Source organism: Vidua macroura, chromosome 11, assembly GCF_024509145.1.
Source record: "Vidua macroura isolate BioBank_ID:100142 chromosome 11, ASM2450914v1, whole genome shotgun sequence".
In the NCBI taxonomy this organism is placed as follows: Eukaryota; Metazoa; Chordata; class Aves; order Passeriformes; family Viduidae; genus Vidua; species Vidua macroura.
In genome coordinates, this window is record NC_071581.1 from 18,486,402 (window position 1) to 18,501,422 (window position 15,021).

General features: G+C 41.7%; 1 protein-coding gene across 2 annotated transcripts in view; it reads left to right on the plus strand.

Moving 5' to 3' along the window:
* The window catches only part of CMIP (c-Maf inducing protein), a 130,653-nt gene that overhangs the window by 73,114 nt on the left and 42,518 nt on the right, over window positions 1-15,021 (plus strand). For both annotated transcript variants that reach the window (XM_053987198.1, XM_053987199.1), the window contains exon 3: window positions 4,825-4,875. In XM_053987198.1, the coding sequence (XP_053843173.1) occupies window positions 4,825-4,875 (51 nt within the window). The remainder of the gene's footprint in view (window positions 1-4,824; window positions 4,876-15,021) is intronic.

Consider the following 15,021-nt stretch of genomic DNA (forward strand, 5'->3'; position numbering starts at 1 on the left):
CAAGTCAGAGGTGCAGCAGTGGGATTTGCATCAGCAATGTGAAGGTTTTGTGCAGTTGTGTGGGGCCTGGCTTCCTGCAGCCTGGGGTCACTTTTCTGTACTCGTGGCTGATAATAAATGGGGGCAGAGAAGCCAGTCCCAGTAATGAATATCAGCTGGAAAAAAAGCACAGCAAAATCCCTATCCTGCTGACCAGAAAGCAAGTGAGGGAGAGAGAGAATCACAGAATAAACTTGGGAAGAATCAAAGCCAAAATCTGGGTCATCAAATCCCACTTATTGCCACATCCATTCACATGGCAGAATCCCCTAGAAGCATACGTGTGAAGGACGCTGTTGCAAGGAAAAACTTGGGAACAGTTTGCTGCATGGACAAGCCTGTTCTTGTATTCTTCTGAATAACACACATGCCAGTAGCAAGGGATGTTTTGGTGGTAATTTACTGCTAAAGGAATGGCAGAAGTCTTCACCATAATTTTTAGAGTGCTCTGTTTCTTGCAGAGTTTCAGGTGTTCTGTTTCTCAGTAACATGCAGGTTCCTATTTAGTCTCCTCCTTGCCTGGGTACAAATTATTGCAGGGCCTTTAACACTGGCATGAAGCAAGTGTTCAGTTTCCTATTTTTGTGAGCAAAAAGAAAAACTTGCCATTATATCGTTCACTGCTTTTTAATGATGAGCTTGTATTCCTACTCACTGACTAAGAAATGAAGTAGTTGGGGTGCAGAGCAAATACATCCTTTTTCAGCAGAGGTATAAATTCACTCATGTTGACCAAAGCTTTGCATATGCAGGCATTTAATCTCTTGCAATGTTTTTCTCCTGTGAGCTGTCTTTTTAAAGTAGGAGACTTTAGTCCTATGAGTGAAGTTTGTACTACAGCTGATCCCAGGTGGCTTTTCCTCTCTGATTGAACCTTTACACCCCAAAAATAAGAATATAAAATCCTTCAGAACACAGTTCCAGGATCAGTTAATCTTAAAAAAAATACTGCCAACAGTAGATGTTCTTGAAGTAGATATTCTTCTTCCTCATTGGAGTAATAAATAAGCTTCAAGTAGTTTAATCTTCTTGCGCCTTTTAAGAGTTTTACTCCCACATTTTCCTGTTTTCTAAAGTATTTTTTTACTATGTTGTGGTTATACAGAAACAGTGTGAGGTCTTGATTGTGCAGGAAGCTCAGCTGGACCGTGTGTCACCCACTACCCCGTTAAAGCCACTGCATTTGAAAACAAAATTATTTGCAGAGCTGGGGCCTAAGTGTACTGAACACACAAGGGGCTAAACTATTATTCTGCATACGTCTATATGTAAAGTTGTATTGAAGTACAGTGAAGAATTATAGAATCTTCATTGTACTTCAGTCCTGTCTCATTTACTGTTTGAGACAACAGCAGGCAAAACATTTCCAGTTGAATTTTAAGTTGGAAAGGTAGCTGTCAAAAGAGTGGGGTAGAACTGGACTCACTGCAAGGGCAAGGCTGAAAGTAAAAAAACTTTCCTTGTGTGGTCAGAATGCCTAAGGAAAGCCTGGTTTGAAGTATTTTCTGTCTCATTTTCTCCTTTTTATTGTACCCTAGAGCTGAACAAATAGAGTAAACCATGTCCTTAGCTGCAGTAAAAAACTGTAGGTGTCAGTTCCCAGGAAGTGATGACTTCAGTGCAGAAAGCCTGGGTTCTGTCCATGCACATCAGATAAACTGTAGATGTCTGTGTGCAGCCCCATAAGTGAATTGTGGTTCCCTCCACTGCTTTACACTTTGGTGCTCTTTGCTTAAAATTCAGAAATGTTACTCACAAGAACCCGAATGCTCGAGTAAGTCAATGCCTGCAGAGTTGGCTGGGCAGCTGAGCACCCACAAGAGCCTGGTGGCTCTTTTTTCATCCTGGCATGCTATGAGCTCACTGTTCCTTTGGTAAGAAAGAAATGCTCCCTGTAGTGCCTTCTCAGTGTAAGCCTGAAAATGAGGAGGGAGGACCAAGGGATGCTGTGCAAGAGTGAGATCTTTGTTTCCCTTTGCAAAAGATCCAGCATTTCCTGCAGGGTGCTGTGGTTTTGCTGGGGTCAGGTGGCCGGAAGGGTGCACGGGAGGATCAGTCCCTGCAGATGCTGGTGTCAGACAGCTCCCTCAGGATAAGGGTGCTTGGGGTAAAGCATTCAGTCTGTGCTGAATGTGAATTTCACCTAAAAACGCTGGTGAAATGGCCATTGGCCTTCCAAGCTTCTCTTACCACTGAGTCTGGGTCACTAGAACAAGTATGGGGATTCTCTAAAGGTTTGTTTTTCTATTTTCTGTGCACTTTGTCTTCTTTGCCTTGATTTTCCTGGGAAGTGGTCTTGAGTAACAGCCTGAGCTCTTGAGTGTTTAGAGAGTTCAGACTCCTAACCTAGAGCCAGGTGCCAATTTGCTTGATCACTTCTCTACAGTAATTAACTCTGTGTGTAGACAGTGGTTGGTCCCACACATGGAACTTAGTCACTTTGCTAATTTTATTTCTAAAATGCTTTTTGTATATTGCTGCCATAGAGTTGTACAAGTCTTTCCTTTGCCAGTTTTGTTTTTTTTTTTGTTTTGCAGCATTCTTCATTTCTTTTCTCCCCCTGTATTTGCAGTCCACTTGTGCCTCCTGCTCTGCATGATGCTGTTGTCCTCACTAATAGCTAGGGCTCCAGTCACTTCCAGAATCTAGCTACACATAATATTCTCCAATTATTTGCAGTGGTCTTACAGTCTGTACTTCAGACATCATTAAAGTAGGAGAATAATTAACAGATCTCAATTTAGGGCTTCAGCATTTGGTCTTTCTTTCTGACCAGGGACTGAATCAGGTTGATATTTTGCCTCTTTTGAGTGAAGTACTTCCTTCCTCTAGAATAGTTTTGATTATATTGATTTAAATAGCAGTATCTTAGTTTGTATAGTTCCTATAAACTCAGTCTTCCTAATTTTTTTAAGGATGTAGTGGATGTGTACCTTGCAGTATTATTGGTACAATTGCTTAGTATACATGAAGCCTACAAAAACCTTCAGTTCTGTTTATTCTTTAAAGGGCTTTGATGCTAGAATTTGGAGAGGAGGTTTTTTGTTCTCTTGCATGAACCAGTTGTCTCCTTGGAAAAAAAAAGGTTCAGTTTGAAATTAAATTTTTCAGATAAGTCTGTTTAGGTTTTAGAGCATTCTCTCTGGGCAAAGATAAGAAATATCTAAGTATATTTCCTTCATGTCTTTTTAATTATGTTAAAAACATTCTTCTGCCTTTTGGTAGCAAATTGTTTTTGACCTTTTCATTGTACTAAAATATAGTATAAAGTATATTGAATTTTAATTCTATAACATACAGGTAAAAAGTCTGTCTTGTGTTATAATGATCACATATACATAAAATAAATATGTAAATAACAGAAATAAATGTGTAAATAACAGAAAATCATTAAATATTGGCTGACCGAAATATCCTGAAGATCTGCACTCCAAATGTTTTTAAAATTTTTTATTGCATGCAAAGAGAAGAAAATACAAGAGGAAGTTTTTTTATTACATTTGTAGCAGTTTCATATTCTGATATGTCATCATTCTTCTTGAAATTGAAGGTTTTTGATAAATTCTGTGGTCAGCCAAGATTATTTAGAATATATTTATTCCTGCTTTATTACCTTGACATCTACTGGAGGAGCAATTGATTCTCATTAAGATATAAATAATATGTAATGCATATATAAAAGGATATTATTCCATTTAATTCAGAATAATCAGTCCAAATTTATGTCCCTGAACCATCAGTAGCTGACCTTGAGATTAAACACATTTTTGGTAACCATACAGCATTTTTACTTCTGGTATTCCTGCCATTATCACTGAGCTGAATGAGTGCTGGGAGATTAAATACGTTCTGTAGTGTGGATTTTGAATACTTACCTGAAAAGTTGTTGAGGAGTGTAACTTGATAAGTGATGTTCTAATTTGCAAGAAGTATGTGCTTTTTGATTGGCAAAGAACCTCTCTTTTTTTTTTTTTTAACATAGATTTACAGGCTAACCTGTAATTTTCAGTGTTTTTGTAAAACATTTTGAAATGTGGGTAAAAATTGCCCATAGGCAGCACTAAGGGGGAACTAGAAAGGCCAAAGGGCATCTCTGCCCACTCAAATATTTCAGACTTATGTCACCTTGTTAAGGCATGCATATTTACGTCACTGTACATGCCTTTATATTTTTTGATACCAAGCCTTTTGACCTTTGGGAGTGTTGAACTATTCCTCCATTGGCTACGACCTGGCTTCACACTGGGAATTTCTGGCAGCTGTGCTTAATATGGACAAAAATGGGTGATGGCTGGGAGTGATTATTGCAACATTTATGCTGTTGCTGCAAACAGTCTGTGCATGTATCTGCACGTCAGTGTGTGCTGTGCCTTTCACTGTTTTAATATCCCTGAAAAAGCTAAGACATTATTTGAATTGCTTTGGGGCCAGCTGAGGAGCGGGACAGGAAAAGAAACCAGAGTATGGAAAAAACCCACCCCTCCTATTAAAATGTCAGCCCATCTTCCTACTCTGCTTTCAGTGATTAATGGCAGAGGCAAATACCCCACAGGCATTATAGATCTGACCCACACCTGATTGAATTCACATTTCAGTCTTTGGGCTGGACAGCATTTCATAGGGGGTTCATATTTTGTAAGATTTTGGTTCAGTGTTTTATAGTGCAGCAAGATCTTTCTATCACTGCTTTCTTTGAAATTAAACTGGTTATAATATAAAGCACCTGAGTGACCTGAAGGACTGATAGAAATTAATAATTCTGTCTGTAACTTTTCTTTATTGCAGGCTGCAAACAGTTACCTGAGGGATCAGTGGTTCCATTCTTTGCAGTGGAAGGTAAGTTCTGTACTTCATCTTCTTCATTCTCTGCCTTCAAGAGTACTTTTTAGAATTCCCTGTTTGTTCATTGTCAAAGCCCTGAATGGATAAGGTATGTTCTTGCAGAAGCCCTAGATCTGATCATGTCTGCAGTTTTAATGTGTCTGTGTCACGAAGGAAGTGGACAAATTAACTTGTTACACAGCCCAGCTTTATCAACATGTGACTGGTTTCAAAAAGTAGATAGGCAGTTAATTCACATTTAAACAGAGCAGAGATGGGATGGTTTTAGTTTAATTAGTTCACAGTTACTGTGAAGTGTAATATGCTATAGTGAGTACACCTCATTATATCCTCTGGACTCTTGGGCTATTTTGAGGTTTTTTGTTTGGTTGGTTTTGATTTTTCTGAGAAGCTAGGGAGAAAAAGTGTCTTTTAGAGTTATTTATTGTATGTGTAACATCAATCAGTTATGCATCAGTCTATGTTTATACTTTAGGATGATTTGGAATTAAAGGCAGTTTCCATTTCAGAGACCTCAAGCCCTTTCTCATTTTCAGTGGGAACAATGGACTGATTGCCCTGAGTAGGGAAAGTGGATCACAGTGACAGCATTGTCTCTCCAAAGCAGCACATTCCTCATCAAAAACAGTAGTTGCTGACCTTTGGATGGAATCTGTATGGATCTTTGATGCAGTTGGAAAGTTTCGGCCAGATGCTGAGTATGGTTGTCCTCCCTTGCCTTGCAGTGGGCAACACAAGCAGTAGCTTTTCAGCTCAGGACTTGTCTTCAGCAGGGTTTCAGTGAAGTCAGCCAAGTTGGCTGTGCAGCTTATCAAGATTTCAGCCTGCTGACAGCAACCACATGGAAAAATATACGGAAGTCCCTCCCACCAAACTGGTTTTGTTGTAGGTGTATTTGATAGTTGCAAAATAGTTGTGGGACAAAACTACAGTGTTGGTGTGCTTTGTGTAACCATCAGCGTCTGGCAGAATGGTGTTCTGAGCAGCTCCAGGTTCTTATCAGCAAAAGCCAAGTGTTGAGATCTCCTTTCCCAGACCACTGGCATATTCTCCAGCCTGTTACCCTGACTGCCCATACGAGAGTGGGACAGTAGTGCTGATAGCAGAAGGCTGGGTTGTGGTGTAGCATTTTATTTTGGCCTCTTGACAGTATCATTAACACAATACCCAGCCAGCCTTGATTTCTTTGCAACTCCTGAGGATAACAAAGCATTTAAAGCATGCAGAGGCATTATCTCCATGTGGCCATTATTGTCTCTCCTGCTTTGGCGGGCAGGAATGATCAGAGAAAGCATGGTTAGAAATGATGATGGAATTTCTTTTTCTACCTCACGCCCAGCCAGGATGGTTGTGGTACCAAAGTGCTGCTGGCTCATACCAACTTTGTTCCTGCAGTGAGGGGAGAATTCAGGTTGGAGGTGCAACTCTGGAAAAATGTCGAGTAAGATGTGGTAAAGATGCAACATGGCCCTACCATTCAACCCACCAAATAAATTCTTCTTCTTCAAAAAAAAAAAAAAAAAAAAAAGAAAAGAAAGCAAGCCAGGCTAGACAGAGTGACCTGGCTTGCTTGCATGCCTTTCAGTCATGGAGAAGGAGCTTTGCTCTGTGGGAGTTGTTTTTAAAGGAGCATTTCTTAAACTTTCCAGTGCTTCTGACCCAAGCCTCTCATTTTGGGAAACTCTGAGTAATTTAACTTGGTGCAAAGTAGAATTTATTTTTGCTTCCCTGCTTCCCTCCCCACCCCCATTAAATTTGTTTCTGAAAAACAAGTGAAATATTATCTTGATTTGAAAGCCCTTCCCTTTACCAAGAATAGCAAATAGTGTTTTCCCATAAGAGCAGTGACAGGGTTTAGTCACTGCCCAGGTACTTGGCACTACGAAATTCCTCTTTGCTAAAATGGAGGTAATTTAGTTTTTGTTTTTTGTTGCTTAATAGTTAGAGGAAGAGCACCTGGTAACTTTCTGCTCTTTGGCAGGCTATAGCGAGATCCCAATGGGCTGAAGAACCAGGAGAAGCTGTCAGTGTAGAAGGGAAGTGAGGGAGTGCAGTTGTGTCTGCCTTAGTGAAATTTATCACTTGACTGGCACTGTAGCCTATGACTTTAAGAGCCAGGTGCCGAGGTTCATCTCACTCCATAATTTGTATGGTTTGATGATTAAGCAGGTAGTGAGGGAACCCACAAAAAACAGGAAACCTTTTCTTCTGGAATGGGGCATTTACACAAAGCACCAGATGGCAGAGAGATCGCCACAGCTGTATTATAATTGGGTGGTTGTGCTGATGAATGATATATTTGTCCAGTGGTCTTACAAATAATAGGTCAAAACATTTCTGTGGGATGTAGAACACAGATACAAACTGGTGCAGATAGCTGTAACAGTTGTTCCGGGGAAAACATTCAACAGAGATGATCTTGCTATTGTTTGTACTTGTGTGGTGGGAGCATTTAGGAAGCCCAGCTGAAGCCCAGTGTACTTGGCACTAGATTTAAGTTTGATTTTCTCCTGCCCTGCCCAAACAGGGCTGGAAGAATCCACTGTACAGACAGCAAGCTGATATTCTGAGAATTTCCAGCAGTGGGGATTGCCCCCTCTTAAATTACAGTTATGGGAGCAGATTCATATTCTGTCAGTGTCCTTTTGACCCTTTTTCCTGTGCTTAAAGCCTTGGGAGATGCTGCATGTACCCTGAGCTACATGGGAAATGGGAAGGAACAGTGAATAGCTGCGTCTCAAATATTTGGGGAAGCTCTTTAGGTTCAGGCACATACTTTGGTTTTGTAGGAAGGTGCTAAGGGGCGTGTGAGAGCTTTGATGTGGTGCAGTTTTAAGGTTTAACATGCTGTGGGAATTCAATTTGCCAACTGGCATCCTGGAAATTATTTTTGTTCTAGAGACAAACAGGGAAATAAAAGTCAAGAATAATTTCTTCCTGCGACCCAGAGAATAATAAAAGAGATGGTGCAGCTTAACAGAAATAAAAGAGAATCAAACACGTAATTATCCATGTTTTAGATCCAGCTCCAAGGGGTTTTATGTGTCATCCAGCTAACTAGCTGTCAAGATGCTGACAGAGCTTTTTAGTTGTGTCTTTTTCCTTGAATATTGTGCTCATTGAAGTCAGCAGGGTGTAGGGACAGCGCAAGTGTTCCTTATGTAGTCATCTTCTCTTTGGGTTTTCCATTTCAAACCCTCCCACTAAGGGTTACTCATAATTCCTCATTTAATCTGGATATCAGTGGGTATCACAACTCCTAAAGGATTATTGGCCACCTCAGCCTATTTTTAGAAATCCTGATTTCCTTTGAGTTCTAGCTAAGCCAAACTGTCTTTGTCCAGGGAATAAACAGAACATGTTAACAACTCTCCAGCTCCTCAAACATAAATCATTAATCCATTGTGTAAGGAAAGTTCCTCTCAACCGAGGAGGTTGGATTGAAACCATGATACATAATCTTTGGTATGTGGAAACTGATAAGTCATAACAGTGTATCAATAAAGATAACAACACTTTCTGTGGCTATACAAAAGAGAGTAACTCATGCAGTTCATTGCCTTGGCTGGATCCAGGGCAGATACAATGGTAACCAACCACTTCTGTAGGGGATAGATACAGCTAAACTTGGCTTTGAGAGATACTGGGGTTAGTAATTTTGGGACACACACAAATAAGCAAATACATACTCTTGGTATTTTCCCAGCCAGCATCCATCTACTTTGTTGCTTGTTTATGTGTTGCACTCTTTGGGCTAAATGCACTTTGTGTGCATTTGTAGTGCTGAACACTGAGAGGTACCATCCTCTGTGGAAAACCTGTAGCCCCATTACACCACATGCTGAAAGTATTAATCATTAAAAGGTACACTTGACTAATTTAGTACCATGTTGCATTTCAGTTAGAAAGACATCAGTGAGGTTTTTTTTCCCCAGGAGTACAGGTTTACATTTACATTTTTGTAGTGGGAATTCACCTAAGTTCATGCAGGACATTTTTTTATGGTGCTTGATAGTAAGCCCTGAACATTGTCCTCATTGTGGGGTGAGTTGCTCATGTTTTCTGGTCAGCTGGGTGATGCAGCAGTCAAACATGTCAGTTGACAGCCTTTGGGGAAATGTCCTGAATTGACACAACACAGAAAGAGCAGAGCCAGGTCTGCAGGAGAGCATGAAGCATGACTCAAACTGAGCTTTGTGTGCTTCTGACCTGGATCTTACAGAAAGGCTTGCCTGTACCTTGTCTTTCCCACTGATGCTTTTAACCAGTGCCCATGTGTCCCCTAATGAGTGCTGCTGCTTGGTTAGGGAGTTTACACATCTCTTAGCAGGGACAGTGCAAATGTGTTAATTGTGAGATTGTTTAGGTTGGAAGGGACCTTTGAACATCATCTGGTCCTCTCTCCACCCACACCACGCTTGTCCTCACGCAGTGCAAGGTTTCTTTTGAGGTGGTAGGAGGTTGCTGAGAGCCTGTGGAGCCCCAAACCAGGCACATGAACCCAGGAGTGCTGGGCTGAGGGGAGCAGCCCCCTCCCCACCCTGCTGTCTGTGCTCATGCAGCCCAGCACACGTGCACACTGCTGACCTGCAGTCAGCAGTCACATTACCTTTTGTTTTAAAATTCATTTTCAACCCAGACTCCATGCTTTGAATCCCATGAAATAGGAAACTGGAACAATGTTGTCATTTGGGATTTGCAAACGTTTTGCATTGAATACTAAAACAAGTGATGTTGGCCTTCGTTCAAAAACTTTAATTTTGGATTAATACTTCCCTGGTTCTCATAGGGATTGTTCTATCCGTGTCTTCAGGAAACAGATACTTCCATGCACAAGCAGCCCTATTAATTGCAAAGGGATTTACTGTCAAATAAAGTCATACTTGACCTGAATGATGATATGCTCTCTGGTCTTTACTGTGACCAGGTTATGAATTTCTTGTTAATTAGGGTTTTTTTATGCAATAGCCATGGGTGAGTATCAGTTTTTGTATCAAACGGTGAATGTTCAGAGTGAGTTACTCTTCTTTGAAATTTAAAACTGCAAAAAAATGAGTTAAGAGCAACTGTTTTCGAAAGTGTGGTAAAGCCTTCCTTGTGCAAAGCACCTTTACGGCTTTGTCACCATGGTAATGATTAAAAATAGTGCTGATACAGGAGTGAGGGTTATACAGAATTTAAATGATGACATTAAAGAAATTTACAGCCTTAAATCTCAGTAAATCTTGCCTTAAAACTGTGAGATCTGGGAAAAAATCACATTGGATACAGTTAAAAGGGCCAGTGTGTTTAGTGACCTAATTTATGATCTGAGAGAGGAAGATTTGGTACCCTGTGACAATTCCATAGCCTCATGCTCTACTACATAGTGAAAATTCTATTTGAAGAGCTCAGCAGTTCTTTGGAGTGGTAGTTGTGGACTTCAGGCCTCTCCTTGGTGGTTACCCAGCACACTAAACCATAACTCTCTTGGCTTTTTCTTTGCTTTCTTTAGCTGAAACACTGAGGTATTTCCACAGAACAGAGAAGTTTTCAGTTTCTTTTACTTTAAGGAAAAACAATAAATAATTATGATACCATTAGGCCAAGAATGGCTTTTTTTTTCTTTTTCCTTTTGTGTCTGTGTGCAAGTCAATATAATGATGGGAACAGATGTGGAATTATGTTTTGCCTTTCAAAGCCCCAGGGCTTTGGGAGCACTATGGGCTTCGATGACACACTAGTTTTGGACAAGCAGATTTATTGCTTGGACAGATAAAAGGCAGCCCACAACTTTTTGGCTGGTAGCTGTACTCTTCCTCTGAAATGCTTGGGTACCAGTTGTGGGAGACCTTGAACAGTTTTTTAAGATATCCTGCCTTTCCTCTGCGTCATGGTGCTGTCCTAGGCCAGACTTCGTAGGGAACAGATGTGGGGTCCAAGGGCTGTGTAAATGGATCTGTGTTGCCAAGAAGTGAGACTGGTACCAGTTTGAGCTTTCTGGTGAACATACTGAGACCATTTTTCAGTTTTTGATGACTCTTCTCATGGTGAAGTTGATGCTTGCTGTCATGGTTTGTTCTTCTTTTCTATGTGAAAGGTAACATGAAATGCAGCTGTGTGTGCTTACTGTTCATCTAGTGATTGATAAGACCACCCTGTTATCTGAACAACTTCATTGCAAATTCAGGAGCAACATAATGGAAATCTTGTCATACTTAACAGCCTTTTATTTCCATAACATTTAATTTTTGTAGTTAAGCTGGGGGGGATATCTTTTTGTCTTCTTTTTTTGCTTTCTTTTTGGCTTGAGATACCTTCATGAGCACATGAAGTCTGTTGCCTCTCTCATTTTCCAGCACAAGTTTGGCAGTCTCAGGCCATCTGTTATCAGAAGTCACTTGAAAATTCTTGGCCTTGTTTTCTGTTTCTGGGATCTCATTTTGCTAGAGGTAGCTGTGCTGCCACAGCAGAAAGGCACAGATCTCACTTGGGAGGTGGAAATGGATAGATGAAAAACAGACAAGATGCTGACAGAAAGTTTTTTCTTCTATTCATTTTATGAAATGCTGGTAATGTTTTAAGAACTGGAACAGGTGGAGTGGCTAGATTTTTTTTTTTTAAGCTTTCACTGCCTTTGCACTGGCAAAATAACCTCACTCTTTTTGGGGGGCCACTGGAACAGGTTCCTCCCACAAGGTCCATCTGCAGCAGTGGCAGCTGAGCATGGGCTGTGCTCTGTGTTGGCTTCACATGAATCACTTCAAATCTGAGAGCTGCATATCCATGTCAGCACAGCACTTTGTCCAACCCAAGGAGGCTCTCAGCAGCACACTGGGGTGCCAGCCTGGATCTGAGCTGCTGCTCTGAGCTGCCCTGCCCTCATCCAGCCATAGGCACACGTGCTTTGTGCACCCCTAGCTGCCTCCTGTATTGCCAAAATGGCCTTTTCTAAGGAGGCAGAACTCAAGCCAATTAATGGCCTAGAGGTGAAATTTGAGTAGAAACTAGATAGTTATTTTCTATCTTGCTTTAGCTAAGTCAGGACCAGCTCTAAATTTTCCCCTCTAGACTTGGATGCTATCCTATTCAAACTAATATTAGGTCTGAAGATAGAGGGGTGTCAAAAACAGCTGAATAAACAGGTCAGCTTGTTATTGTGTGCTTGGGTCTCAGCTCTGAAGAGGAGCAGATACAATTGCTGGAATATGTTGTTTCTCAGGAATGCTGAGCTGCTGGCCAAGAGAGATCCTCGGGTTTTGTGCCGGTGAATTGCTCCTCTGCATTATTCCAGGCCTGACCTTATGACTAATCCTTTGCAATTCAGAATTTTGAGGTCATGGTGACCAAGAATTTCACCAAATTGCAACTTCTCATCTATAGTTGTCATAATATAGAGCTGCATCAAAATTATTCTCTTGTTCAGGTTTCTGGCTGCAGAAATACCTGGTTTTAGGAGATCTCTTGTGGAGACAGGACAAGACTGGTAGGCTTTCCCAGGAGTGTAATTATCCTCCTGGCATGATGCATTGGGTGTGAAAACCTAACTCTGGGAGATGTCACATGCTAAGTGCCTTGTTAAGCTGCTGCCATGGGGCCCAGTTCTGCATTCTGGATCTCATGAGAGCTCTTGGTGTCAGAAGACCTCCCTCCATGATCCTGAAGGAGCAAATGGGATCTAGGTGTTGTTTTAAATTTCTCTTTCATTTCTTGCACAGTTTTGTCCTTATATTATTGTATACATGATGTATTAGGGGATTATAAAACTGCTGCTAATACCCAAAGAAAACTGTAAAACAGTATATTGCAAGTGTCACAGCCTGTGTCATCTGCCCTAGCTCTTGCTGTAAGCCTCATGTTCATCTAGTCTGTCACAGCTCCTTGTCTTTTTTCCTAGAACACTGATGGGTTTAAAATTAGAAAAAAAAGTATCCAAAAGCAACTATGTCCTTCATTCCCCTCTCTTCATTCAGAAGCCATTGCATTGCAGCTATTTCCCATTGCCTGGTCTCTGGTGCTCTTTACTGTCTTACTTAAGATGGGAATCCTGGATTGGGCTGTGTGAGCAGAGGGGAGATCCATCAGGGACAGAAGGGATGTTGTGAGTGATTCTGAACAGGAGGTGGGCAGTGGTTCTGGGAGCACCCCAGTGATCTCTGGTTCTCAGCAAGGATGTGAATCTTTGGATCAGAAAGCTGAAAGCTGTGAGTCTTCATTCAGTCTTGCACATCACATGGCACTTGTACAGAGGAGGAGGAAAACAAGGAAATTGCAGAAATCATGGGGCATTTTGGTAGGCTGAAGACTTGCAGGAGGTTTGGGGGTTTGTGCTGATGTGGCACAATAAGATGCAATATAAAAACATGGAACAAAATGATGGCAATGTTTCAAATGCAAATGCTGCTCGTGAAATTGGGCATCTCCCTGTGAGAAACTGGAAAATTCAGTGCTCCAAAGCCCATAAAGAAATACCCTGCTTTTCTGAAGTCCCTTTTAAGATGCTTGCAAGCATCACATCAGCATCCAGTCCCTGCTCTCCCTAAGGCTCTGCAGCAGCTTTCTGACACAAATATGTTCCTCGAGCCGTGCACATCTCTCTTGCTGACGACATTGATGATGCAGGTGCACAAGAGAGAAGCCAATTTCAAAGCCATTTATGGTGTTGAGGAGCTAGAAAATCAGCAAAATAATACATTTGCCAAGGAGGAGAAAGTGAAACAGGTGGGTAAACGCCCATTTGGAAGGTTTTGCTGACTGGTCAGAGGGGAGGAGAGCAGAAAAAGCTGAGGATGTCCACTGCCAGCAGTAGAGAATAATAGGGAAAAGGGATGACGTGGCTTTTTAATCCATTTTGCATATCTGGGAAGAAATAATTGCTTTGTGTGCTACTTGGTACTACCTCAGCTTACTGGAATTTCCCAGAAAATGAAGGGGGGATAGATTATCTTTCTGCAGTTATCTTTTGTTAGCAGTTACTACAATGTGTAGCGATAGTAGCTGCTTACTCCCAGTTGGAGGTGGTTTCTCAGGTGGCAGTTCTTCTGATCAGGGTCCTCACATGCCTGAAATTACTGGCATGTGCTGTGCAGCCTTGCAGATGAGGCCACCACGTCCTGTTTTCCCGTTGATGACCAGCTCTCTCGTGCCTGAGCGGGATCTGAAGGGTGCAGTGCCAGAGCAGGGGGCTCTGCACAGCAGGTATGCCTGGCTGTGCTCCATGGTGGCCTTGTGCACAGCTTTGTGCTTTGCCAGACCTGGTCAAAGTGCAGTGATGATAAGATTGTGTATGCTCTTTTTTTTTTCCTACACAGTATCTTTTCTCTGCAGTGGCCAAGTCATTTATTCCCACCACGGGCTGAGAGCTGGTGGATGCCAAGGCTCCACAGACACAGCCATCGTGTGTAGAACATAAAGGACATGAAGATAAAACGAATTAGGAACCTGGATCAGTTCAGCTGGGCGTCAGAGGCATTTATAATGCAGTCAGTAACTGTAGGTCTCTGCACAGAGAAGCACACAGCAAGGACCACACCTAGATGGCACTTTATGTCACAGTGCCTTGTGTCATCTGTGCTTTGTTTGCTGCATGTCAAAATCCACAGTCACACTGTGTCTGCTGTGCTTTAGTTATTCAATACTACTTTTTTGCCCCTGTGCACTCAATGCAGTTAGTCTGCTGAAGGCTTCAGAAAGTGTGGAGCGTGTATGGTACACATATTCCTGCTTTTTTCTAGTAGCCTGCTTTTTTTTAAGGTTTGTTTTTGTTTGGTTTTCGTTTTTTGTTTGTTTGATTTTGGTTTTTTGGTGTTTTTTTTTTTTTTTTTTGAATTGGACATAATTTTTCCAACTCTGGGTCACGCTGCAAATACAGGAGCAGATGAGACTCACACCTCTCTGGAAACTGTGGGTTTTGCCAGAACACTGAGATCCTGATGTACAGGCAGTGGCCATGTGGGGCACTTGCTGCTCTGGAGAAAAGGGCCAACTGCAGGGAGCAGTGAGGTCCTGCAAGAAGAGGAGACAGTTGTGTCTGAACATGTTTGAAACGTTCCCTCTGCTGATGAGTCGGAGGTTGTTCAAGTCCTGTAGCTCGAGCAGCGTGTCTGGCTCCTGCCCTGTTGTGTGAGGCTAGCAAACTCTCTATGAAAATTTTTCCCACTC